This window comes from Leptosomus discolor, chromosome 10, assembly GCF_034619465.1.
Source record: "Leptosomus discolor isolate bLepDis1 chromosome 10, bLepDis1.hap2, whole genome shotgun sequence".
NCBI lineage: Eukaryota > Metazoa > Chordata > Aves > Leptosomiformes > Leptosomidae > Leptosomus > Leptosomus discolor.
In genome coordinates, this window is record NC_141400.1 from 2,340,249 (window position 1) to 2,368,119 (window position 27,871).

Here is a 27,871-nt window from a genome sequence, read left to right on the forward strand (position 1 = left end):
CAGCAGAAAGTTACGACTGGAAATACAAGTTACCAAGACTTCGCTTCCACAAAACACACCGCCTTGTGTCTGCCAGATGTATCTGCTTAAGCAAATGAACTTCATCAAGATTCAGCCTCCTACGTTTGAAAACCCTTCTTAGCACTGACGCCTCCCTGTCAGCCGAGAGGCTCAGGCTGAAAGAACTGTCCCCAGTCAGTTTTTATCCACACGAACATGATGGGGCTTGAACTTCAGCTTTGATTAAAATACCATAAAAGCCTCAAGGAAAAAACCAAACAAAAAACTGTCAGCAGAATATACCTACCACTGTTTTAACAAGTGATATTTTAATTGGTTTGGAAATGAAAGAGGTTTTAGGAAAGAGGAAGAAAAGTTATGCAGTAAGCTGCTAGATCACAGGTGTTAAAACATGCACATTTTTTAAAAGGGCTAGAGTTTCAGCGTGGTATCATGAACACAGGAGTGAAGAGTTCAGTAGACACGCTGGTTAACATGCCAAACATCTAGAACAAGTCACCATTGCCTAGCTTTGTTTATTGGTAAATTACTTTTAGTATCCTGAATTCACAAATAAGCAGTAAATAACAAAAACTACAGATAAACACAGGTTACACATGCAAATTCCTGTTCACACCTCACATGTGCAGGTACATTAAGAGCACAGTTCTAAAGATTCTTGACGAAACCAGGTTTTAACAAAAACGGTTTTAAAATGCAGGTATGAAAAAATTACATGTGAAGAATATAAAGATACCTTTTTACATTTCAGGACTCAAATGCTGCTTTTGAATATACTGGAGATGTACGACAGCGACAAGATTCAAGTAAAAGCAGGAAGAGCTCAAGGAAATAATACTGGTCAGAGGAGAATGGGCATTTACTGTTCACTAAAAATACACGGAATAGCTGAATAGGAAAGTCTATCAAGAAAAAAATACCACAAAGTTGTAAAGCTGACTAGTCACTAATTTTCCTATTTGCTATATAACAGCAATGACATAAAAAGAAACTGCAATTCAACATTTAAAAATGCAACTTACATTTAAGGACTTCTCAAAAGTGAAATGCAATGACAGCCTTACAATCGAAATTAAATACCTGCTAGGCTCAGACTGAAATATGGAATGTTCTAGATAAAGTAAGAATACAGTGTTCCTTTTTATTTTTTATTGAGAATGGAATTGAAAGACAATTTCTGTAGCTTGAAAGCAGTAAATTTCACTTAAACGAGACCTTCTTCCCATAGATGAGCTTTCCACAAGGGTGCAAGATTTTTTCCTTTAATAGCGTGAAGTGTCAAAACGAAAACTTGCTGCCATTCTCACATTAAGAACGAATTTTTGTCATTAACTTAACTGCATATGCTTTTTGCTACAACATTTAGCACATGAACAGACCTATAATGCCTACTGTATTTCACTAAACCAAAAAAGAATACAGTATTTCCATCATCTACTACTTGTACTGCTTTTAAAAAAGATTAACATTAAAAACAAAGCCACTGTTTTCCTTACATCCTTCCTTCCTTTTAAGCTTCTTTCTTCTGCCTGTGGTCTTCTGCCATTTTATCCAGAATTTTCTGTTAAAAGAAAGCAGCCGTATTTTAGATACATTTAAAGAGCTCCTCACAGCCACAGCATCAATAGCAGAAGCATCAATCCACTTTTCAGGTTGTAAAGTCTGTGACTATTAACTGCAAAGGTCGTCACCAACGACCGGCACTTCTCCAGGTACCGAAGGGAGCTCCTCTGCGCTGTCACCGAACACACAGCCACCAGCACACGCCCGATGGCAGCCTCTGGCCCTGCCATTAACGTCTCCTGACGGGCTGGCAAGCCCAGAGCATCGCTTTTCATTTCGTCACGGACTTGTGACAGCAGTTGTGCCACTTACCTGGTCGGAATTCGCCATCTATAAAGCCAGGGACAGAACATCTCCCCTCCCTAGAGAAGGGTTGTTTTGGAAGTTGGGAGGCATTTGTTATCACTTGGATGACATTTGGTAGCAGTATCAATTCATCTGTTTATTTACTCTTATTGCTGTCCAAGTGAACCAGACTCCCAGCTGGAGAAGTGCCTTCCCACTGCGGAACAAAAAGCTGCATTTCCCCCCCCCCTCTCTTCCTTCCCCGGTTCCCAAACCACCCCAACGTTACCAAGTCATTCAAGAGCAGCTCGCTAGTCATTTGTGCCATGGAAAAAGCAAAATCAAATCATGTTTCAATTAAGTAAGTGATAAAGTTAATAAATTTGGATTGTTTCCCCCACTTCCCCTTTCACATTCAAGTCCCATAATCAGGTACCTCAATGGAAAAAAAAGAAAAAAAAAAGAAAAAAAAAAAGAAAAAAGCTATGGGTGATGGATGAGGTGGGTTTTTTCTCACTACAAGATTCTGCATGGTAACTGATTTTCTGATCTACTCCTGGATAATGTGCTTTGCTTTGTGACATTTCTTTGTGCCATCTGCCTTCCAGGGCCCTGCGTTTGTCGAGGGTTCCCTATTACTGCAAGGGAGAAAGCAAACGGTGCGAGTCCGAGATGCCACCTTCTGTCCTAGGGAACCCCCGGGCTCTGTTTTCAGCTCAGTAATCGACTGGTAGGACATCAACTTATGTGAACACTGCATTATTATTAGAATTTCCCTTTCTCAGAGGTGATACTTCAAAGCAGCTCGCAGTACAGAGATCCAGCAGCAGCGTTATCAGTCATGCCACGCAATCATGTGATACCTAATCCAATTAGAAACTGTAAAACACGCTCACAAAATCAGAAGTTGCAAATATGGATTTATTTTAAAGAAACCCACACCCTTCAGCTTAAGCTGTGTTGACTGCTTAAAAACACTCTCAAGGGGACAACTGGAAGGGATTTGAGTCACCTGTATGTACTCTGTACCACTACTTCTAAGCCTGGCCTTTACTCCAATCAGAATGCCCTCTTTAATCCAAATTTACACCAAAAAAAAAAGTGCTAGAGCCCATCTTTAAAATGTGTATCCTGCATATAATTTTCACAAGATGAAGTTTTGGAGAGGTCTAGCTTGAGTTCAATAGAATGAGCCAATTTCCACTGCCTGAAAGCTTTGGTTTTTGGTTTTCCTCCTCGCTCCGGTCTCGTCCAGCTCTACTCCCCAGGAAAGAATCACGCCATTTAAAATGAACAAGTTTTTGCCTTACCTTCAACTTTTGATAATGAGGAAGGCTGCTGCAATGGGTCTTTTTTGCAACATCTTCATTTGTGTAGAACAGGGAACACAATTTGCAATAAAACCCTGTTTTGGGTACCACATAATTCACACCTAGAGAAGTAAACACCACAAAATAAACTAAGAGATCTACTCTACATCATTTCTTTTAATGTCATACGTTATTTCAGCTAAATCTTAAAACCATAATTCACTTTACATTAAAAGCTGCTTTATCTTTAAAAGTCCTCGGTTTAGTTTAGTCAAGCCAGGGCCTAGTAATAACTAAATATGTGCAGGCTTTTTTTTTTTTTTTTTTTAAATTTAAAAGCAACTTTTCAGATTAAGGGTCCATTCTGTTGGTTCCTTCAAAAGAACTAACAAAGTTCAGTGACCAGTTTCTGAGTTCTGAGTATTTAGTATGAATCTAAACTGTCACCACTACTGTGCTTTGTGCTATTAATTGAATTTGTGTTGCTAAAATATACCTCTTCCAATTTAATTTCTCCCTAAGGAAAGTGTTATGGAGAACTGCATGAAAATAAGGGAAAAAAAGAAAATACTAGGGTTCGGGGAGGAGTGAAGAAGGGGAGAAGAGTGGGAAGCCCTAAAATGAAAGGCTCAGAGGCAACATGTTGCCAGAAATAAAAGTCAAATGAAATGAGAAATGCTACTGCAATGCACAGAGACGTATTTGAAAAGAAACGGAAACAGCCTTACCAACAGGAATGTTTGGCTGGTAGGGCCCAATCCTAAATTCATCCGGAACAAGAGGTTTCTCTTGGACATTCTTGGTTTCCTGTTCATCCTGGGTGTCTGTATTTTCAGGGGCATTCTTCTCGGTATCCTGTGCTGTTGTGGGATCAGAAGCTTCAACAGTTTCAGCCTTCAAATTATCTTCGGGTTTGGTTCCATTTTCTAACGTTTCAGTTTCCTGCTCTGGCTCCTCAATCTTGTCTACCTTGATTTCTGCCAAACTATCATCGTTTTTGCCAGCAGATTTTACTGCCAAACCTGACTTGCGGAGTTTTTGATGATCTGAGTCTTCTTCATCACCGACCTCATCCAGAGTGACAAAACCTTCCATGCTCCGCGGAAAGCCACCCACGTATCGCTGTTGAGAAAATGTTTTCCTTATGTCAGCTTATTCTTCAACGTTTGCCTCAAACTGTCTTAAGTTTCAGAAGAGAAATAGCCTCTCCAAATTTCCTGGAAAAATGCTCAAATTCCTTCAAGACCTACCTCACTCATTCAAAACATTACTCAAGCATGCACAAGTGTAACAACCTCTTTTTAAGTGTACTCCACTGTCCCAGAATCAACTGCTCAATTTCAGAATGAATATATATATATATTGGCATCCTAAGTGTCCACTGTTTTATCATATTAACGTGTGATCTTCAACTTGAGAATTTCAGTATCTTTTTGCTCTATTCTTACTTTGAAAGTCCTTCTAACACGAGTATTTTAATTTTAAGTGGAAGTCATTTCGGAACTCACAAGTTTTGTTGCTATTTGAGACGGTCCCACAAGAGGGAAGTGATCATGCCCCTGTACTCAGCACCGGTGAGACCACACCTTGAGTACTGTGTCCAGTTTTGGGTGCCACAGTATAGGAGAGACATTGAGGTGCTGGAGAGAGTGCAGAGAAGGGCAACGAAGCTGGTGAGGGGTCTGAAAAACATGTTTTATGAGGAGCGCCTGAGGGAGCTGGGGTTGTTTAGCCTGGAGAAGAGGAGGCTGAGGAGAGACCTTATCGCTCTCGACAACCACCTGAAAGGAGGGTGTAGTGAGGGCGCTGTTGGTCTCTTCTCCCAAGTAACTAATGACAGGACAAGAGGTAACGGCCTCAAGCTGCACCAAGGGAGATTGAGATTGGATATTAGGAGAAATTTCTTTACTGAAAGTGGTCAAACAATGGAACAGGCTGCCCAGGGAGGTGGTGGAGTCACCATCCCTGGAGGTGTTCAAAAGACATATAGATGTGGTGCTTAGGGACATGGTTTAGTGGTGGGCCTGGTAGTGTTAGGGTAACGGTTGGATCTGACGATCTTAAAGGTCTTTTCCAACCAAAATGACTCTATGATCCTCAAATTCATGTCTACATAAAAGGTAAAACCTTACTAGAACAATTCTGTGCCCACTAACAATATAAAAGTTCATTTTAAAAGAACTGAGAGCTCTTTTTCAACCAGTGGAAAGCTTGGAGCTTCCACATTAAAAAAAAAAAAACACAACAAAAAACCAACAAAACAACCCACCAAGCTAGAACACACCAACCACCAAAACTGTGGAGGTGTCTCAAAAATCCAGCTTCATTAAAAGACAGCAATCTGTCTGAATCCTGATTTTTTTTGAAACATCCCTGCCGATACAGAGACATCAGTATTCCCCATGCTTAACGGCACTCGTGAGCAGCACTGCAACGGCATGATCTTTATGTCTGTGCTCTACGAGTGCAGGTCTTCAAGGAAGCACCTTTGGATTTTGAGGCAGTTTATCGTAACTGACACCCACACAATAAGAAACAATCACCACCACTCGCGCTGGCAGTATGAACCCCCAGACCGTGTAACTGGCTTCCTGACAGAGGGATCCCCCAAGGCTGAAACCCAGGCACATTCCTCAAGAACAAGGAACACGCCTTCCTTTTTTGCAAAACAACATTCCAAGTCAGTAAAGTTACTAAAACTTTGCGTGCTCCTCCACATAACCAAGTACGACTGAAAAAGGAGCTGGTAGGACATAAGTAGCCTATGACCGAAGACACCTTGAGACCGACTGGTTTTATTTTCTCCACTTGCAAACATGTCTTGGCTAGCCACAAATGGACTCGCCTGCCTTCCCGGCTAAGCAGAAAGCATGGATGCATGTGGAATTTTTTTTTTTTCCAAGTTTAGATTAGCCTCAAGTCCCAAATAAATAATTTTTTTGAATGTATCGTTCTGCACTGTGCTCAAGAGTAACTACAGTCAGTCTCGGGAGAAAACAGCTCCTGGCTGCTTAATATGAGTCAAAACAGGGGTGAAGAGAAAGGCAGGAGAAACCCCAGGGAGTGACATGGGCAGAACTCCACAAATTAGCACTTTCTGTCAAAACAGAAAGAGTGATTTATAACCGATTCCATTTGCAAGTTGTGTCCAATGGGATCTTCCATCCTCTTCACAGGAGCTTTAAAAGCCCTTTCCCTTCAGACAGACACGGTGCCCTGCACGTGCTCTAAAGACCCACAGAGAAAGATCTGAAATCGAATGTACCCCGGTGTGCTATTTAAGTTAGACAGGGGTTTCCACACCCGGGTACCTCACTACACCATTACCTTTTTCAGCTTTTTCTTTGCTGCTGGACTGGCCACAACATTCCCCTCAGTTTTTACGGTCACATCCTCAGCTGTGTCCTTTTTTTCTTCAGTAGTCACATCAGTTAAATTGGCAACGTCTGCATCCTCTCCTGCTGAGCTGCCACTTTCTAACAGTGCTGCTGCTTCCTCCTCATCCACTAGCAGCTCATCTTCAGATTCCAGGAGTAAGCTAGGCTCATCTTGGTCTGCCTGTTCGCTACTTTTAGTGCCCGATAGCTCAGCAGCATCATCTTGTTTCTCCTCTTTCACTTTCACATCTTCCGCACCGCCACTTTCAGGTTTCTGAGGAGCATCTGGTTTAGATTTCTTATCACTTGGAGAATCTTTGCTGTCTGGAGAATACGTTCTCTTTCTGTAAAGAACACAGAACACTTGCTTGTAAACCTGAAGAGAGCCCAGAAATTATTAAAAAACCCCCATAGGTTATATTTTTCCTGACAAGCCTGAAAAAGATTGTGTTCTAGTTCAGAAAATGGAAGGTTGAGGGAAACCTTACAAGACAGGACAACTCCTTGGGGGTTTCAACTGCAGGAAGGCAAGGCTAATTAAGGACTGGAAAAGATTTCCTGAGAAGCCTGAAGAGGCTGGGAAACCTCCATCATTCAAGGAAGAGGGTAGGCAGCATATTAGGAACAGTTAATCTCAGGGCACAACAAACAACAATTTGATCTCAGGGCCTGCCTGCCTACTTCTGTAACGTTTCTATACTCTGGGTAAGGTATTTTCATATTTCTTTTTAACAACATGATGCTTTAGCAATAGGAAATTACCTAGTTTTATCCTTCTTCAGCAGTTCAACTCCTTTGTTTGGAATCTAAAATAAAATTTTAAAAAACTTATAAGTCACAGCAGAGTATTCTTTACAGAACTCTTGCAGCATTAATTCAGACCAGACAGCACGATCTAGCCAAGTGCTTCCCGTTACGTTAAGCTACAGGTACCCTTTCACCACACCCACCCACCAACCAGTTAACAAACTGCCACAGGTCAGACAGGACCAGAGCAGCCTAGAAACCCCATGTCTTGGTTCACAGCAATCATCCATTATTTGTACAAACCAAATGGGGCGTCCCGCTCCAGAAAAAAATCATCCACAATTCCTCGTGTGTTTATGAACTGGTACAGCGTGGTGCAGGCACGGCACAAAGCAGTCTATACCCTTCTCCCTGACATTAGCAGGGGGCTACGTGGAAAGCTTCAGCAGCCCCACAACACACCACTTATTTATACGAGTTACTGAACGGGAAATCCCACTTGTACGGCAGAAACACGGGAAACTATTCCATGCCTCGGTTAACTATTTGAGTTCACCACAGCGCGTTCATTTTGGTGGGTGATCACGCGCAATAGTAACATTTCTTCATGCTCCACGACAGAAAGCTTATGTTTTTGAGACAGCTTGACAGTTCTGATTTCTCCTGCTTTTCTCCCTAGGGTCCTAGTCTGATGAAGAAGGTCTCATAATTGCAGAAGGATTAGCCTGGTGTTACGCCAAAAAAAACAAAAGCTACCAGCCGGCCTTCCCCTCCTTGCTATGAGCTGCACATGCAAAGGTGTAAGTACACTGTGGGTTTTGCCAAAGCTCATTCTTAAAAATTCCATCTTAAGACAACGCACCTATCTAGGTAGCTGGGGTTAGGGTCCACAACAGGGACCAAAAAGCTTTCTATTGCTAAAGAAAAAAGGGTTTGGATGGCTTCCAACACAGGAAACACGTTCTGATGTCACAGTGCAGAGTTTAAAAAGGAGTCCCTAATAACATTTTCTCTTTTTTCTGTACGCAAGAGGGCATGTACAACACCACGGACAAACTGACCGGCAGCTGTGAAAAGAACAGCCAAGAAGGAAGCAAACGACGTACGAGTACATCATTCTGCCACCCAGCTTGGTTTTACTCACTGATCATTTTCAAAGAAGGTGAGAAGAAAAGAACCCGCATTACAGAATGTCCTAAATGGAGATATTTTAATTAAAATCTACCAATTACTCTAAAACCTGAATTCCAGTAGTCCAGGGGACTTTGCTTTATCTGAAAGGAAAATGCTTTTACTTTGCTCTAGGCCTTGTGACACCACAACACTCACGCTAAGCAACTGCATTGAAGCAGACAGAAAATACTAACGTGAATCTTTGCATTTCCCAAGCAGCACGGATTTCTCAGCAAGCGATAGCTGTCGCCTTCACTTTACACCTTCAACTACAATTAAAAAGCTAAAAAACACTACTTACCCTTAACACCAGTTTCTTGTATTTTTCAGATAAATCCACTTTCACACATCTGCCTTGGAACCAAAGTGCTTTGTTGGCACAATGCTCAACCATAGCTAAAGCATCTTCTCTGGTCTCCATCTCAATGAAAGCCTGAAAAGATTAAAACAGAATAAAACCAACTAGAAAATAAGAAAACACACACCACTTTTGCAGGCAAAGCTATTTAACTTAAAACAGTGTTTCCAAACGCTGAAACAAAGATCTGAGATTCAGCTACATCCACCCACTCCAAACTAGCCATACACTGTAACATTTAACCCAGCTTTCCAAGTCAGTAATATCTCTCCCATAGAAAGTTCTTAAATTAAACAACAGGCATTTAAATAATCTGCAAAAAAACAGCCGGTATCACACACCGACATTATAAAGTAAAATATGATTCTAAATAAAAAGCATCTGGACAAAGGAACTCACTTATTTGGTGCTTAGGTATCTGGGAACTCCAGGGTTGCTAAGAAGCTATCCCAGCATTTTATTTTTAGTTTTTGAGAGAAGCCTGAAACAGAAAGGCAGCAGCTGCTGGTCTAGAAGCCCTGCTTTGTGAGGTGTTCCTCCAAGAAACAAGCTATGACACACTAAGTTTGCTGAACAAGCTTTTTAAAACACATCTGGGCTACAGCACCATCAGCAGATAGAAGTAAGCTGCTTCTGCATCCAGCTCAGACAGCAAGGGTTTTTATTTTTCTAGTGAAATATAAAGTTAGGGAGGAGTCGTACAACAGATTCCAGCAATTTTTCACTCCACAAGTGTGGCATTAGGGGATTCAGGCACTCATCCCTCTGAAAAAGCACTGCAACTTCCCATTTAACTCAAGGGAGCAACAAACTGGGACAGCAAAGCTGAAAAAAAAATCAGAACTAAATCTTTAAACTCCTAAGATTTACAGAAACCATGTACGTGCACCCCCAGAGCATTTTACCACGCACACGCAATGCACTGTCTTCAAACATTTTTTTTTACAGTTGGGAGAGCCACAGCAGGACTGCTTTTGTTTAAAGAATGAAAAATACAGGATAAGTGAAATAAATGTGTAATAGTGGAATATATTTATTAATGTTTCATAGGTAATGGTTTTTTCAGCCTTAAAAAAAAAAAGCTCCAAGACTCCTAGAGATTGGCATAAGAAAAAAACTAAGCTTCCATGCTAAATATGCCTTCTTCACAGCTGAGGCTTATTCTTTTTTTTTTTTAAAATCAGCTCACACTACAGTAACATTTCACAGTAAGCCAGACAGCAAAACACCACCTACGTAGGCCTCTAATAGTTTCCATCTCCACGCCAGAGCAGAGATCTACACACGCACCAATTAAAGGCACGTCATTTCTTCTTTAGCCAGGCTAAAACCTTGGCTTCCAATCTTCACACGCCGGTGTTCCTACAGTCCTTACCTGGCTCTTCATTCTCATGAGTATGTAGTTCTTGATTTTTCCATACGGTTCAGCCAGTTTGAGAACTGCGTTGTCAGAGTATCCCGAGTGAGGTAAATTGCTGAGGTGAATGACACGGCCGAGCTCTGGTTTTGGTGGCTCAGTTTTTTGGTCAGGTTTACCCTCGGGTTTCTAGAATTAAGAGGGAAGGAAGTTTTTTAAAGTACACGCTACATAACATCTAGATAGGTGACTGTCCCTTCATTAAGTTGTTACAGCTGACAAGTACATAAATTAAGAATAACTTAAACGCAACGGCCTCGTAACACTGACTGCCCCAGATTAAAACAAGGCAACGTTAAAAAAGGCAGAAGTGCTTTACCTTTATTCTTTTGTATTTCTGTGACAAGTGGACTCGGACTGGTTTACCAAACACCAGCGCAGGGGTTGTTGAATAGTATTCTACTGCAGCCTGGGCATCTTCAGTGGTCGACATTTCAATAAATGCCTGAAATCATACAAAACCAAATTAAGCCCTGCTCCCTCAAGAATTAGTATTTTTGTTCAACATCTCAGGCTCTTCCTGGCTTTCCTGCAAAAATAGCTGCATCAAAAATTAAAATTGCCTTTGGTTACGACATTAACTGGCCTGCAGAACTCGGCACGACTTGCACATGCTTTATTTCGGTGCACAAACAGAACTAGTGGGTTCTTTACATTCCACCTAGATTTGGATTCAGAACATTCAATGCTTCCTGCCTTTTCTCTTCTATGATACCGGCTTTTTCCACACTTTAAAATATGACACTCTACATAATACAAGCTAAGACCAAGCAAGTTTTTAGACAATATTAGAACAAGAACAGAATTTGCAAACATAGCCCGTGTTTGAGAAAGCCACGAACAACCAACAGGAAGGATTTTTTAACAACATCTAAGTTAAAATGCAGTACTACAGCATTTCTGGAAAGAAACATACTAGTCACTCGTCCTTTCACACATATGACCTTGGGGACATGTGTGTCATCTTGCTTGGTCCTTTGACAAAAACGAAGCTCTGACAGTAAGCACACAACAGACACCAAGCTGTACGAGAGGGCCTAATCTTACCTCATTGATTTTGTTTAGAATGAGGTGATTTGTAATTATCCCAAATGGTTCAACGAGCTGAAGCAGTTGGTATCTCAAGTTCTTTCCCCTCTGGAAATCCATGATGTGAACAACTCTGCTTGTCTCCTGTTGAGGACAAAGCATGCACACAGAGCATGAGAACACAATGTGTACCACCCAACCTAAAATGAAAGTCTGTCAAGGCTCTGCTCTACTCATAAAATTTTTTTAATTTTTAAGTCTTCAGTAGTAACCCAACGAGATGCATCTAGAAAAGGCACAGAACGTCCAGGGATTGCCCCAGAGGAAGACGCCTGCTGTGCCACAGCTGCCTTTCTCCATGCTCCTGTCCCACAGCTGCATCACAAGAGAATGTTTAAATAGGGTCTGTACAGCTTTGGAACAAATATTTTGTAGAGTACTTGGCACAACAAAACCCCAATCTTATTCCAAAGCTTCAGAATTGCCACACAAATAAATCTTAAAATCTCACTTTTAAAGACAAACCATTCATTCAAAAAAAAAAAAACCACAACCCCCAAGCTTATGAAAGCAAACAAAAAGTATTTTCAGGGTTTAAAAAAAAGAACACCCACAAATGTTTAATACTAACCACTCTGCCCTTCTGCATGTGTCTCGGTCCTTGCATATTGCCATTCCCAGCTCCTTTAAGAAATCAAAAGGATGAGCAAGCTTAGTTCAACCTCTAATTCTGCTATTAACATGTCTCTTCACAAGTTCTTAAGAGATGCAAGTCACTTGTAATACTAAATCAGAACGACATCAAGTTTTAAAACGTAATTATTTCACTACAGTCTGAAAAGGCTGTTCATGTGTTTCTGTCAGAGCCCTTGTAACCTGAGGTCCTCCTGATCATTCTGTTCACTTTAACATCAGATAAAGAGCAGCATTTCCTGATGTGCAGAAATAGCAGAGAATACGTAAGATGTGCCACAGCAAAACATCTCCATACACAAAAGATGTGGGATCTCTAACTAAAATACACCTTTTACAATCAAGGTTTTATATGTAGAAAAAGACTCCTAGTTTTGGTTCTAAAACAACACCAATTCTATCATAATGCCCATTTTACTAGAAAACACCTGAAAAAAGCTTTTCAGGTAGTTTAGCTCTAAGTCAAGTTTGAGATGTTTTAAAAAATGAATAGCATTATTTTAATGAAATTAAGTATGAATGCATCTATCATCTAAAAATTCCTTTAAAGTGTCTGAAATCTTGTCCTCTGCCAGGATGCCTGGGTAATTTAATTAGTTTTGCTCTTTTAGTCACTTGAACTATGCAAAAGGTAGGAAGTAACAACTTCAGCCGAGAACCTGATTCTTAGCCTGCCTTCCTGTGAAGAAGAGGCTTGCATCATCTGTCTTCCCACTTCTCAACTGCTCTTCAAATCTGTTTGTCAAATTCGTTTGAAATTAAGGGGGAAAACACTTGAATTCTTGCAAGTTTCACACAAAAAAACCCCCACCAATGTGTAGCTCATTGGAAGACAGATACAAAAAACATCTAGACAGGAGAAAATACAAGTCCAAAACAGGCGTGGATTAGTCAAGCACAGTTAACAGCCACGATAATGAGGCCGGTAGTTTGTAGAACAGTGGAAGTGTGGGACCTGAGTACCAGTCTTTGGCCAGGGAGGGACTAAAGTATTTCAGTTCCACTGCCCAGAAAAGTGAGTGGTTTCTTGTTCTAAAAAACCGGTAACAAATTAAAACAAGAATAAGGAAAAAAATAAACAAGAACTTAAGTCCTGTAAAAGTAGATGCCTGTCGATGTTACCTCTTGGCCCAACAGGAGGTCCTCCAAGGTGGAAAGGAGGTGGTGGTGGTCCCAGAATTCCTGGTGCAGGGTTTGTGGATTGCTGCAACATAAAGGGATCACCCCTAGAAAAGAGGGGAAAACACACCTTAATTTTAAACCAAAAAACGGTGACACCTTCATTCTCCAAAACACCCTAATTTCTGCAGAGGATCTAGAAGTCAACTTCAGCTACTTTTACTGCTGCACTTCAGCTGGCAGAAAACAAAGGGAGGGATCCATTTGAAGAAGAGGAGGGGTGTTGTTTCATATAAAATGCCAAGAACATCCTCCGCTTCAAATAAAAAATTACAAATACTTTAAAATCCATTACTACTTACATTCCATGTCCTGAATCACTGTCAGGATTCCATTCTGGGTATCTTAAAAGAAATAAAAAAAAAAAAAAAGGTAAGAAAACCAGAACCTCCTCTACCTATGTAAGAGTTTTCATACAAGCAGCGATACCTCTGCAAGTGAGCACAGAACACACGGTAACATCGCCCACTACAGCACCACTACCAGAGCCAGGAGCGCTACCTACGGAGGGAACAGCAGCGCTATTCAGAGTGAGAAACTTCCTACACCACCTGCAACGTGTCTGCCAACTTAGAATACAAGTTGCAGTTTGTTTTGCAACAAAAATTTAGAAGTTGGTGTAAGTGACTAGTAAAAATTACAACAGTCTCAACTGTTAAGATCAGTTCCATACAGATCAGCAGGATTCGGAAGCAATGAACCAAGACCCTTTTTTTTTTTTTGTCCTGAAGACGCTCTTTTGTTTTCATTCCCTGCAAGGCACAGCATGTTTTCTAAACCTGCTTTGTGCAACAGAATTGACCATTATTTCGTTGTACATGCCCTCATGCCACAAAAGTTTACTGTACTTCAAATTCATACATTTCAAGCAGCAGCTGACAGCGTCGGCTGTGAGTCGCTCCATTGATATGATGGTTCCACTCCTGCAGCAAAGTAAATAATTAAAAATTAACAGCAACATATGGCAAGCCATTTTGTAACAAAATAATGTTGTACAGCGCAGTTTCTCCTTCTTTAACCTGAAGCATCGAAGATACATAGATAACGAAACCTCTTTTTGTAGTGCTCTGAAGAGACATTCAAACTGGACCTACCTCCTAACTCCTAACCTGGGGGAAAAGGTGTCTGACGAAAAATGTCTTGCAATCTATGGGCTTGGGCCTGCCTCAGAGGTGCAAAGCCTACCAGGGGCTAACTGCTACAGCATACATGCATATCATTGCAATTTCAACTTTTCAAACTGGATGCTGAGATTATTATTTTTTTTTTTTCTTCAGTAATTTTAGAATTTCCTCCACTCTCTGCTTCATTCCTCAGACTTTTCAAAATTAATGTAAACTGAACACTCAGGTTTTTAGAACCATAAAGAAGCCAAGAAATTGCAAGGAATTCAGAAAGGAAAGACTAAAAGAAATGAAAGTGCATAGCTAGGACAAACTACAAGTATACAGGTGAAATATAGAAATACATGTCTATTTGATGGGAATAATCAAGGAAAAAAGGAGATCTAAATCAAGATGGCATACAGGAGGAATAACGGAATTAAGCCAAATTAACCAGTTGAAACTCCTTCTGGTTCTGGCCTTAGCACTGGAAAGGAACGAGGGCTTTCTACTTTTTCTCTTTAGCCTATTTTGATTACAAAGGGAGTTATTTATTTCAAGAGGAGAGAAGGAACAGGGACTCCTCCTTTTTTGAAGCACAGAGTGCCTGATCTCCACATCCTTACAGCAACAGTTTGGGCTGGAGTCTCATCTGTGAAGTGATGGGAGCTTCTGCGGTTTCACTGCTGGACATCTCTGAGCCTCACTCTGATTTCCACTCTGCTGCTCCTCAGTGAACAAAGGGATCAGTGGACACAGAGGGGACAAGTTAGCTTTAGGTTCACAGAGAAACGAAGGGGAGAGTAATTACAGATCTTTGGGAGGCAGTTTAACCACTGAAGGTTTTCTCTTAGCTACATTTTCAACTGTGAACACACACACTGCGCGGGCCAACTGCTTCCTATGTCTCTCCTTACATGTGTATTTCTGCTCAGCACCCACAAACGATCTTTTCCTAATCCCTCACCTTTCCTGATTTTTAGTTTCCACCACACTACAGCCATCCTTCTGGGCACAGTGAGACATTCCTGAGGCTTACTGCAGCGTTTCCATACGCTAAATGCCTACCTTGCACTTTCCACAAAGGAGAAAAACCTGGATTTAAAGACTCCCATGAAGCACTATTGTTAGGCTTCGCTACGTTACTCCACAACACAAGGAATACAATGTGGAGCAAGAATAAACCTTCCTTCATTTTGTCAAGCAGGTGTAAAATGAGAGCACCACTTTTTCTTGTTAACTGCACAAAGTGTAGGCTCCCCAACTACAAATTAATAAATACACTGGCAATTAGGATGAAAAAACCCCACCAAAACCCCCAAGCAAACCTACTTATGAAACACTCAATACTTAAAACCAAAGGTTCTTCAGTTTAAAACTTGCTAACAAGTTTTAGTACTATACTACAGAAAACAGGCCTTTAAACACTAAAAACCCCTCTAAATTTGGGTGCACAACCAGTAAAGCCTCAGTGGCTGGATCTGCTAGATACAACATGCTTTGAAGCGGTCTTAAAAATTAAAGTTGTTGTTATTAACTGAAGTAGAAGTTATCTGCAAACTAGAGCCAAAGTTTGGGAGATCTAATTCTCATTATACTTCAAATGCTTTTAAACTGGCAAAAAAGGGAGATCTGACATGTAATTTAGGATTCCCCCCCCCCCCCCCCCCCCCCCCCCCGGGAAAGTTTTCAGAACAACAATGGCTCATCTGCATTAACTTTTCATTAAAACACAATTCTTAATCTGGCCTTCCCCTCACTCCCTGCCTCTGCCCAGCCTGCAGCACCACCCCTCTGAGGTTTCAGGGCACTGGGTACTTATGCTCATCAATGTGAATGCCCAAAGTTAAGCTACAGAAAATCGGAACTGAGTTTCTTAAAACTCAGATTACCTTTTGCCTCAATTGACAGAAGAAAGAGGACGAACTGTTCTTCAGAAAATTAGGCCAAACTTAAGCACCTAATTTTAGACAGCCCTCTCTCTGCTAGGGACACGGCCATGTTTTTCCTTTGAGATGTATCACCATTTCAAGTGTTTAACCTCCAAATTCACCTGCTCACGTTGCATCAGCCTTTCTCTTTGGCAGGGAAAACAATCCCTCCGCATCTAACACCTCACTCCTTGATAAAGGGATCAGGATTGACAAAAATGCCTAAAAAAACCTGGGGCACAATTCACTTCACAACTAGAGAGGAAAACAAACTGGGTCTTAAAATATACACACATCAAATTAGAGCAGCAAGTAAGAACATCGTCATGAAAGAAAAAACAGAGGACTAGTCTGCCAGCTGAAGTTACACTAAGGGTGTTTAACCCCTGGCTCAGGCTTCCAATACACATTGTTTCATCATACACTTTTAAAAAAAATCTTCTATGATATTTTTATTTGGAGGTGGGGAAAATGAGATTTTGATACGGCAGGAGTAAGTTTACATTGTCCCAGCTAAGAAAAGCATTCCCTTTCTGCTTTCCATAAATTTTGGTTCAGATCAGATTACTTTAAAAGTTCTACTTGATTCAAATTTTGTGGGAGACACAAAATAAGAATTTCTGTAACTGTTAGGTATGCAAAGCAGAGGAAAAAAGGAGAGAAAGAGAAAAATTCTTGCAGTGACATGATTTCTGAAATTAGAAACAAAGCCCAAACTTGGGTCATAAGAAACAGATGATCCAATCTCAAACATTTTATGGTGTACTAGCAGTTTAAGTCAAAGTATATTCCTAAAAAAAAAAAAAAAAAAAAGATGGTTTCACATGTTACAGAAGTAGTCAGCCACTTAAGTTATGCTGTCAAAAGAATCTGGTATCTCTCATACCTGGAAAGATATTTCATGTTGGATATCCTTTCAACAGATCTTCATACCAAGGCAAACTAAGAACCACGAGGCTTTAAAATAAAGTGCTAAAAAGAACCCTACTTACAGGATTACTGGTTGCCATCTTCAAGGGCCTCAGAAGTTTATGCTTTCAATCTAACCAAATGAAGTCCTTCTACAGACCTGAGTATGGCATCTAAACTGTTAACACTTCAAACCTTTTATGAAAATAAACGTCAAATATAGGAGACAAGAAACCCGGATTACTGTGGATATTTTATATAAAAAGTAATTAAAGCAACACCAGTTCATAAACTGTCAGATCAGCTGGAGTCATACGGTGTGTGCTCTAAAAGTGGTTTGATCATTTCCTTGCAGGGACAGAACAGTTCTCGTGTTGCAAAAAGATTAGATGCACAGAAGCAGCACTTGTGAGAGGTAACTGTAAAGAAATTGTTAGTAACAGCAATTCCACATTGTATCAATTTCACAGTAATAGCACGTATTACACTTTCAATTGAAGGCCTTCAAGCTAATTAGCCACTAATTGTGACAAGAGGGGCACTGTATTAGCCAATTAGCCAATTAAATTGCCTAGTTACTGAAAATCAGCAAGATGAGTAAAATTGGAAAAGCTGAAAGTGAGAAGGCTCTGAAAATAACGTCTGAATAAACAGGCCATTTTGAGTAACCTGGTACCTTTGCAGAGAGTTGAACTACTCATGGATAAACTAAGAGGGAAGTCTCAGCACAACTGAATACACCCAAAGATCCACTCTACTGGCGAGCCAAGTAAAGAACACTACTAGGAACACAGCGCAGGATACTGCAACAGCAGACTGATTGCTCGGAGAGTCTACAGGGATAGATGCAACATGTGACAATAAAAAGTGAGTCTGAAGTGTCTAAGAAAGTTGTGAAAAAGGAGAAAATGACGACAAATTTCAGCCATAGTATGAGATAGGGTGTTAAAGTGAAATTAAAAAGGCAAGAATGAGCTAATCGAAAACGTGGTTTTTACTTTTGCAAATAAGTTCCAGGGCTCTACATTAACTCTTTCCCTTTGGACAGGGAAAAAGCAGAACTGTGCAAGAACGCATCTTAACTACATATAAATCAGCAATCAAGACAGATGTGGAGGAGAGCTGAAACTAGCTTCCTGAGTAGCACAGTAGATACACTGCAAAAAACCCCAAAGCCAACAAAAATTAAAAAACCCACCCAAAAACTGCTTGAATGCCAGATGTTTGTGGTTAAGAGAACATGTAGATGTAAAATATAAATAAGATATCCCAGCAGATGATAGCTGTTTGACTTGAAGTTAAGCAATCTGGGCAAACAAAATACATTAATGTAAAGCCCTGGTTTACAACGTTTGTTAACAATTACCTTGTAAATAAACCAAGTGCCTTTTTCACTCTCAAACCAACTTTCAGATCATTTCAAAAGCAACCAGGCTACAGAAATAATTAAAGAAATAGGTAAAAACAGAACAGATACTACAACGTAAAGGAAAATAGAAGTATCTGGTGCATAACTCACCTTATTAGAATGAACTGGCATATCACATATAGAGCACAGATGGGGATAACCCTTCGGTAAGAATCCATGGAAGTCTTCAATATTGCTATTTGGAGGAGCACCTCTCTTTTTCTCAAAGAGAGATCTCTCAGGACCAGGACCACGACCCATTCTGTCATACTCACTGTCAAATTTATGATAGTTATGCGAAGTCTCACCATAAAAAGATTCATCCCTACACCTTTCTCCATCTCTTAATCTGTCATCTTCATAATCCATTCTGTCATAATAACCAGATTCTTGAGAACGACTTCCATGGTCATAGTCAACCACTGGGTTGAGACTAGGACCACGATCATCAAAGCTATCTCTTCTAAAATGCCTTTTTTCTTCCCAATCATCCCTAGGTACTCTGTACGGTGGTTCCCGTGTGGATGATCTGCCATCTCTACCATAACCTTCTTCAGCTCTCCTCCTCTTAAGTTGTAGAAGGATCTGAGGCAAGTTTTCAGGAGTAATCTTGTCCTCGGGATAGCGACTCAGTTCATCTAAGTCTCTAGCAGACAGACCAAAGCTGGCCAAAATGTTAGTGGCCTGGTCTGCATCTCCACGGTGCTGAGAAGACAAAGGGAGCGGACCTCTACTTCCAATGTTAAATATAGACTGCAAATTATGGGAAGAGGTACTACCAGAAGACAGTGCACTATGAGATCCTTGTTGGTTCAATGAAGAACTCATTCCAAGATTCATTAAGCTAGCAAGGCGTGCAGTACCCTGGTTCATCCTTCCAAGAGATGCTGGCATATTTAAAGACTGGGTAGCAGCAGCAAGAAGGCCTATTCCTGCAGAGAGGTCACGCCCATGACCTTGTGAATCCCTACTCAGAGATGACTGCTGGAATGACTTGGACATTGTAGAACTATAGCTCGTCTACTGTATGGATCAAAAAAAATTCTTTCTTTTTTTTTTTTTTTGTGTGTTTAAGATGTCTGATAAGAGAGCTCACACTAGAAAGCTAGGCAAACTTCACTTCAAAAATGGTAACGCCAAGAAAGAGGATCAATAATGACTGCAGATCTTCTTCAAGCTGAGAAACACCAGACAATTCTGTAGAAAAACAAGCAGTTTTAGTCATAAATCCCTTTAAACAGATGCAGTTTTAAACTTATGCATCATGTTGATCTAAAAAACATTAAAAGATCTCAATCTTACAAGGCTTTTATTACATAACTTAACAGATTCAAGAGGCACCCAGAACCTACATATATTATTTCAGATAAAAATACAGTAGTGTTTCTGACACATGCTACTCCTCTTCTACAAAAAGCTACTTTCATACCGAAGACAAGTGAATTTCAGAAGTTTGGGATGTCTGAAAGCATCTAAAGTTTACTAGCATATAAGCTTTGATCTCTGGTTAATGGTTTTGTTTATACCCTACATTACTGTACTGTGTCTATGAGAAGACCACAAAAAACTTAAGCCCATAGAATCCAAGATGACTTTGGCATATAACACATATTTGAAAACGAAACCTGTACCACCACAGAGCAGGACGAAAGGAAGTTAAAAGTAACTGAAGTTGGGCAAAAAGTTTCTCCTGTAAGATCTGGTAAATGAGACCAAACATAATATTCAACCTTTATGCAGTAAAATTCAAATTACCGATGTGAAGACAGATGTGAACAAGAAAAATAAGTTTTAAATTTTGCAGGAAGTAAACAAGACCCCTTGCTCAAATTGCAGTTATACGGGTAAGTGATTCTTTACGCTGTTATACTGCAGCTGGGACATCAGCTCGTACTCGCAGACCCCAAGCTAAACAAGGTCAGGCTTAGTACTGGGATGGGAGACCCAAGGAAAACCCTGCTCCTGCAGGAAGAGATGCCAGGTGAGTCAGGAGATGGCACTGCGCCCCAGCCAGCCCCACAGGCCAGCGGTGTCCGTGTCTTACCAGCAAACTGCTGCTTCCTTGGTTCAGCTCTGACGCTTTGATACCATGACCACATGTGGTAGTTAAAGATCCTGAAGTACTCGTAAGAGATCGGCATCTGCCCCACCTCCCACTAAAACACTAACCTCGTCTTTAAATGCTTGGCTCAACTCAACGTGCTTGAAGCTTTAACAGTGTATCAACATCCACAATATATTTTATGGTGCAATGGATGTATTTCATAATTATTTTTTTTTTTTTTAGTTTTTTTTTTAGTGCAGAGCAGAAATAAACTGTAATGCTTCTCCCCATACTCTTTCAGCCCTGGGATAGACACATAAAATGTAAAGCAATTCCACACACATGAAACCATTCCACCAGGAATATGCTGTTCTTGGGTCAGCGATGCAGTAAAGCCCTTTCAAATCTCTGCAGAGCAGTTTGGCTTCTCCAGCACTGCCAGTCAGATGCACATAAAACACATTCACTTGAAAAAGAAACAGGCACAAGTCGTGTAGCTCCAGATGAAATCGGCTTCTAAGAGAACAGTATGTTTGGGGAGGAATGGAAAGGACAAAATGAAAGCAAGGATTTTTTTCCTTGAAGAGACCAGTTCTGCAGAAGGCAGTTTCTCTTGTACTGGAAACAGAAGAAAAAAGGTCAAGGTTATAAGCACGTCTCTGCCCCAACTGCCTACTCAATCCAGAGCCCCATTTCGACAGCACATAAAGTTTCTTCTACTTTGAACTGAAAAGATCTTGGGTTTTCTCTCTTGGTGGCAGCATGTCACAAAATTATGCATTTACATAGAAAAACAATGGATTCTGTGAGAGATAAAGTACAGAAAACCCACACAGAACTGAGTCTTTGAAAAGTAGCTGCTTTATACAGTTTGCTATGGTCTGTTATCAGGAGGTCTGAACTGATATTTCAGTTACTCTTCTAAGATCCACATACCCTGGAGTCACTTATACTTAATTGTGTAACGTTTGGTTAAGAGTCTGAGAAGCATGGGGACGAAAATAAGTTTAAAAGTATCTGAGGCAGGAGACAGAAAAGCACTGCAGAAAGCTTCAGAGGAAAACAGGAAAACAAGAACATAGGGAGAGCAGACGAGGCAAATTCTAAGTCAGATATCCAGGACAGGCTGACCACACTAAAGAACACCTGAAGAGAAAGCATTAAGAACTATATTGTAAGAATCAAGACTCTTTTGAGTTCAAACACGAGAGAAACACTAACATTCACCTGGGTTCCGTGTTGCATCTTGCATATATTCAATAATCTTCGAAGTACCTTACGACAATTTCACAAGTTAATCCTTACTCCTTCCATTTTTACACACAAATTTCCTTCTAATTTATTCACACACTTACAGAATGGTTTTGAAACTGAACTTACTCCGTTCTTCATAAAATCAGGTATTCCAGAGGGCTTTACAAACCAGACCCTGACAGTGATTCAGCAGGCAACCACACGGTCAGGAAAGGCACGGTGCATCCTGCTGTTAATGCAAGGACCTGCACTATTCAAGTTTTCACTAAATCAGGAAAGTTCTCCACTCTTCAAAACCGCCCTTTCTCTTTGAACAGACGCTCACTAATCCTCTTGTCACAAATTTCAATTGGCAGTTCATTGTCCGCTGCTCTGGAGAGATTAGCAGAGAACAAAACCCATCACATCCCAGTCTGGCGGGGACCTGGGCCGCAGGGACCCTGATGACGTGCCACGCTCTGACCCCACCGACATGCAGAGGCTTTACACAACCACACCGTGCTGCTGCCACAATGCCCGCAGAAGAAAGAGGGGAAAAACAAAAACAGGAAAGATGGGGGGAAAAACGAGACAAAACCAAGGAGGGACAACCTTGTGAAAAAGCATGAAGTGGGACAGTAAGACAACTGTGTGATGAAGACAGACTGTAACGCTGGCAGTTGGTGGGCTAGCCAGTAAACTGCCCCACACCTCGTGGGGTATTTGAGGGGAGTACTCACAAAAACTAAGTTTCTGAGTTAGCCTCAAAAAAAAAAATAAAATCACTATTTATCACATCACTGTTGTACAACTGCTGTTGTACTCTACTCCCAGCCATCTCCATGCTTTAAGATCAGATGAGACAACAACAAAATAAGGTGAGGGAAGAGCTCTAAAAGTCATACCAAAGAATGTTTAACTTCCACATGGTCAGGTTTAGTATGCGATTCTAAGACAGCATTTCTTGCGTCGATCACTTCTGAAAGATTTCATGTCAGTATCTGATAAAGACAGGATCCCACGGACCAATGCCAGCTTTTAAGCGAGTGTGCCATCAACTGAGTCACAGCAACAAGATGAGTATGACTGAACAAAGCTGTCTAAAGATCCAGACGTGATTTAGCAGAGTTGAAAGCGTTATGCTAATTGTTCCTCGTGTAATTTCAACTATACTGGGAACAGACAGGCTTTCAGATATACATTTTTAAGATCTGTGGACAGAAATTTGACCATATTAAGATTTGAAAATATGTAATATAAAGCAATCTTGAAATAAGTTGAGAGTCAAAATGTTACTAGATTTCCAGACAAATCCAGACAATGAAAAAAACCCAAAACATTTTATATCTACAAGTTGCAAGAGTTTTCTGTAAAGGCAGACAACAAAAATAAGAGATTTGAATCCTACAGAATACACTGCTACCAAGTAAAGGCCCAAATGAGGCCGATTCAAACACTATAGAAGGTTTTTCTTCTCATGTAAAAGTGATTATAAGCTCTTTTCATAAAACTTATAGAACTCTTGCTCCACATAAATATTAATTTTGTTCCTGAAAAGTTTAATTCAGTGAATTCTTGGGATACCTTGATCATGCTGAATGCGGTAACCTTAGATTATCACCTTTTATGGAACACCAACATAGTGAAAATAATTCCCTAGTTCCCTATTACTTCTGCCTCTCAGTGTGGGGGTTTTTTTTGTTTTTAACCTGTGCATTAATCTTGTCCTTAGAACAACTCATCTTTTACCCATTCCTCTTCCACTATTTACTCCAAAGGCTTAAAAAAAGAACTGTTTTCACTTTCTAGTCAGTTTCACTTTCACTTCAAAGGCAAAAAACACATTGAATTTAATCGAATAAACTCAATTATGTTAAAAACAAGAAAGGATCTGCAAGCTGAAAAACCACACCCTCAGTTTGTAACAACCCAAGACTTTTGAAGGCTGTACACCCTTGGGGAAAAAAGTCTCAGAGAAATTTCACACCCACCAGCCTCGCTCTTTGGATTAAAACCTACAGACTTTTCTCCTCCTCCCGTACACGCTGCCCTCAGCGCAGCCGTCCCTTCTGCAGCAATCCGCTCCGCTACGGAAGAACTCGTACGCTGCTTGGCACAACTGTCTCCAACACATTAAGACAAAAAAAAGGTTATGGATGGGAAAGATTTGGAAGTCCAAGTGACCAAATTAGGCAGACAGCATGTTGCTCCCCATGCTGCTCTTAATAATTAACACACCAAAGAACCCGCAAGGACATCAGAAGCGGACGTCACCCAGCCACTGACCGACCGAGCGCGATGGATTTGCAACCTACGGAATCACTTCAACGTGGACCACAGCGAAAAGGCCACGGTCCTTCCAGAGGCAGAGGAGGAACCAACAGCCTTCGCAATCATGGCCCGCTCGAGGTGCCAGTACCAGAGGGGTCACCCAGCCCTGCTGCTCCCCAGGCACAACAACTCCTCCTGCAGCTGATCCACGGAGGTCAGGACCGGCACAGCTGAAGCGGCACCGGGCACACGGGACGCACGCGCTTTTTCTGTGTCCGGATTAGACAATCTGTTTCAGGCCCGGCAGAACAACTGGGAGAGTTTCATTTCTTAGGATTACGTTCAGCTTCATTTCAGTGACTGACTTGATCAGAGGAGCACATAATAATCTGAGATCTGAAGTCACTGTAACAGAAGATTGCTTCAGAATGGAGAAGTATTACATATGAAAGAGACTTATTTATAAATGGGGAATTAAAATGACTAGTTTAGCAATTAAGAATCTCAAAAGAACTGAATGCAGAAAACAGCACTGTAAAAGACGCTGATTTCCTTTTTCTGCTCATTATATAATTTAATAAATTCAAGCATCCTTTTTTTTTGCAAGAAGTGCATGGAAAAAAGTACATTTATCCCTTTGCAGAAATAACAGAAGTGAAAAAAGGGTCCAAGAACAGCACGGGAAGAGCAGAGGAGACAAAAATGTTTACTTTTAGGAAGGGAAAAAAGAAATCACCAGGAATAGAGTAGCTGCCGTCACAAGTACTGACCGCTCCATAACTGCCCGTCACCTCTACGGCTCCCACCCGCTCCTTCCCATCCCCTGGACGGCCTCCTTTTGTCACCACCTCCGGAGCTCCAACTCCGCAATAGGATGGATGCGCAGGGCTTCCAGCCCCTACGAAAAGCTCCAGGAAGCCATTAAGACTTGGTCCAACAGAAGGGGTCTGCCAAAACCAGCGTCACTGCAGCATGATGTAGGACCTTCGCCTGGAAGCTCTGGGAATCACGACCGTACGTCCGCACACTCGGCACCGCGGGGAGACAATCACTAGCCATTCGCATCGGTTTTGGAGACGGACAGCCTCGCAGGCAGCCAGGCTTTGACAAAAATCACACAACATATCGTAATTGGTTTTTAAAAAAAATCAATAAGTGAAGTGATCCAAAGACAGAAAATCAGAGTTAATAGCTGTAAGAGAGAACCAATTTTACCTTTTTTTTTTAAACCCAAACAGAATACTTCTGTATTCTGGTCTGGTAAGTGATTAAAATGCTTTCTGACTAACCAGCAAACATAAAACTGCCTCCAGGCATTTCCAGAGCTGGGATAAAATTGCATTCTTTCCCAGCTGAAATCTTTCAGATTGTTGAGATGCATTCTAGTCACAGAGAAGAATCAAGGGACTGTTTAACTGTTTTAGTGCTCAAAAGGAAAAATTCTCGTTTAAGTAATGACTACACAATATGGTACTTAAACACTTGCAAACTAAGTTAGTTCAGAAATACTGTGAGGCATTTGCTTCTGTTCTCAAGACTTGTTGACTTAGAGCACGGAGGAAGAATGCCAGCAGCACAGAGGCCACACAAATACACTCATAAATTAACAAATGCACCGAATGGAAATAATTTCTTTGCACCTTCACTTTCAACAGCTTCTCCCTCACTTTTGCTGAGCTACCCAGAACATCGTCAAGTGTTAGATCCAAAATAGCTTCACATTCACCAAAACCCTCGGCAGCTACGTGTGCAAGTCTCAGAGGAGGGCAGCAGACAGCATTTACTTCTCTGTTTCCCACCAAACGAACGAGTATTTTTATTTAAGTGTAGTCTTGAACAACCAGGTGGCAATCGCGTTTCAGTTGTATGGATGGTAATACCATGGATCCTTCATCTAGTTCGGAGCCTCACAGACTGATTCTCCTTCTCTCCTCCTGAACTGGTGTTTAGTTCGTACCTTCACGGACACGGACACTCCCATTTTAAGGACACATTTAGGAGTTTCTCTTGGTTACTACTCCCACCATTTAGTGCTGGGATGTAAGACGTGGACACGTGCAAAACACTGCAAACTGAAGTCTGCAACGCCCAGTAACTTCAGAGAGCTTCTCTACACAAGCACACAAAAGAGGCTTGTGACACCGCAAGCCTCCCCGGAATCTTTAGCAAGTGATCAAAATTCTTGAATTTGTTCAGCTCTCACCTCCCTACCTAGTGCACAGCCTAGAAGTACGGGTACTGAGTGACCACGGACCAAACACAAGCCCAAGGCTCACGTGCCAGTATCCTCACTCAAATTTAGTTATTCCATGCAATTTCATAATAAAACATTTTGTGGTTTTGAGTAACATTGAACACAGAAGTTCATTAATTCCTCAGTAATACATAAAAAAAAGTTAATATATTTTTCACTACATTTTGAAAAAATATATTTAATATATTACAATTTTCCATGTTTCAAAGTCCAGGAAGATTAAGCCACTGGCTCAACAGACTCTTTACAAAGGAGTACCAGAAACCGGTCCCTTTTCCTCTTCCGAGGCACAAAACCAGCACAGACTGCTTCACGAGACTCATGTTTTCACAAAAGCTGCTCCCTACTTGTCAGATAAGACTTGGGGAAGTCAGGACCACCTATATATAGCTCAAAAAACCCTGAAGAATTTAAGATCGAGTATAAAGAATAAAGATGATCCAACTGTTTAAAATAGTATCAGATACTTTTTTCCCAAAGGTATGCACTGTGGAAAGGAAAAAAAAGCACATTCAAAAAGAGGGATTTTTTAATTTTCTTTCTACAGCATAAAAGACTCATTTATCGTAACAAAGCACTTCTTCAGGTTCCCAGAAAGTTCTTTAACTTTTGCTTATTTTCAGCATAGATGAACTTTCTATCTCATTACTTTGACTCTGGAAACAAAGTTTTTTTCATAAAAAACCAGCACGTTATTAATCCACCACAGGAGGGAAAAAAAAATCCCTGCAGCATCATTTGTAACCACAGCTTAAATTATATGAAAGTGAAACTGAGTAGAAAGAGGAGTCAAACGGATGCTTCCACTGTCAAGTGTTCTTAATGCTCAATTCATTAATTCTTAATGCCAGATAAACACCAAAACCAGCAGTTTTTGAGGCTAACGGCCTTCAGAGACGTTCAGAAGGCATGCACGTTATTGACTCGCTGCTTATCTTCCGAGCGGACGTTTTTGGGGGCTGGGGAGGAAAGACGCCGACTGCGAGGCCTCAGCCGGGACCAGAGGCGCTCCGGCGAAGTTCCCGACAGCGGGCGAAGGCTGCTGTTAGCTGGCGTCACCCCGAGAACACCTTTTAGGTGCCGAAACACCGAGCGGCCGAGAAGAAACCCCTCGGCAAGGGCTGGGCAGCGCCCGCGGGGCGGCCGGGGGAGGGGGCAGCCGGCCGGCCGCTGCCCCGGGGAGGAGGGCGCGGCGCAGGCCGGGCAGGCGGCGGCGCTTTGTTCGGGCCCGCCAGAGGCCGCGCGGCCCAGCCCGGCCGCAGTACCGCCAGGCGGCGAGCGGGGGCGCTGCGAGCGGCCGGCGGGGCCGCGGCACCGGCCGGGCCCACCGCTCCCGCATGCGCGTCCCTGCCCCCGCCGCGGCCGTTCCTAACGGACGCTCTCCCCCTTCTTTCTTCCCCCCCCCCCCCCCCCCCCACCGCGGAGCGACGGCGGCCGCCGCTGGCGGTTCCTAACATGGCGGCGGGCTGTGGCGCGGACGCAGCGCCGCTCCTACCTGCGGGCCGGGGGCGGCGGGAAGGGAGCGCGGCGGCGCCTCCCGTTCGCTGTGGCACCAGCGGCGGGGGA

The 27,871-nt window shown here is 41.7% G+C and overlaps 1 protein-coding gene across 1 annotated transcript; it reads right to left on the reverse strand.

Annotated features, from left to right (window-relative positions):
* Positions 1-516: 516 nt before the first annotated feature.
* On the reverse strand, positions 517-27,818 carry MATR3 (matrin 3). Its single transcript, XM_086470791.1, has 15 exons — positions 27,801-27,818; positions 18,615-19,700; positions 14,014-14,075; positions 13,455-13,496; positions 13,096-13,199; positions 11,912-11,964; positions 11,299-11,424; positions 10,571-10,696; positions 10,210-10,380; positions 8,778-8,909; positions 7,319-7,362; positions 6,507-6,900; positions 3,908-4,301; positions 3,180-3,301; positions 517-1,582 (listed from the first exon to the last, which is right to left on the reverse strand). The coding sequence occupies exons 2-15, from the start codon at positions 19,503-19,505 to the stop codon at positions 1,532-1,534; spliced, it is 2,712 nt and encodes a 903-aa protein (XP_086326917.1). The 5' UTR covers positions 19,506-19,700; positions 27,801-27,818; the 3' UTR covers positions 517-1,531.
* Between the last annotated feature and the right edge of the window lie 53 nt (positions 27,819-27,871).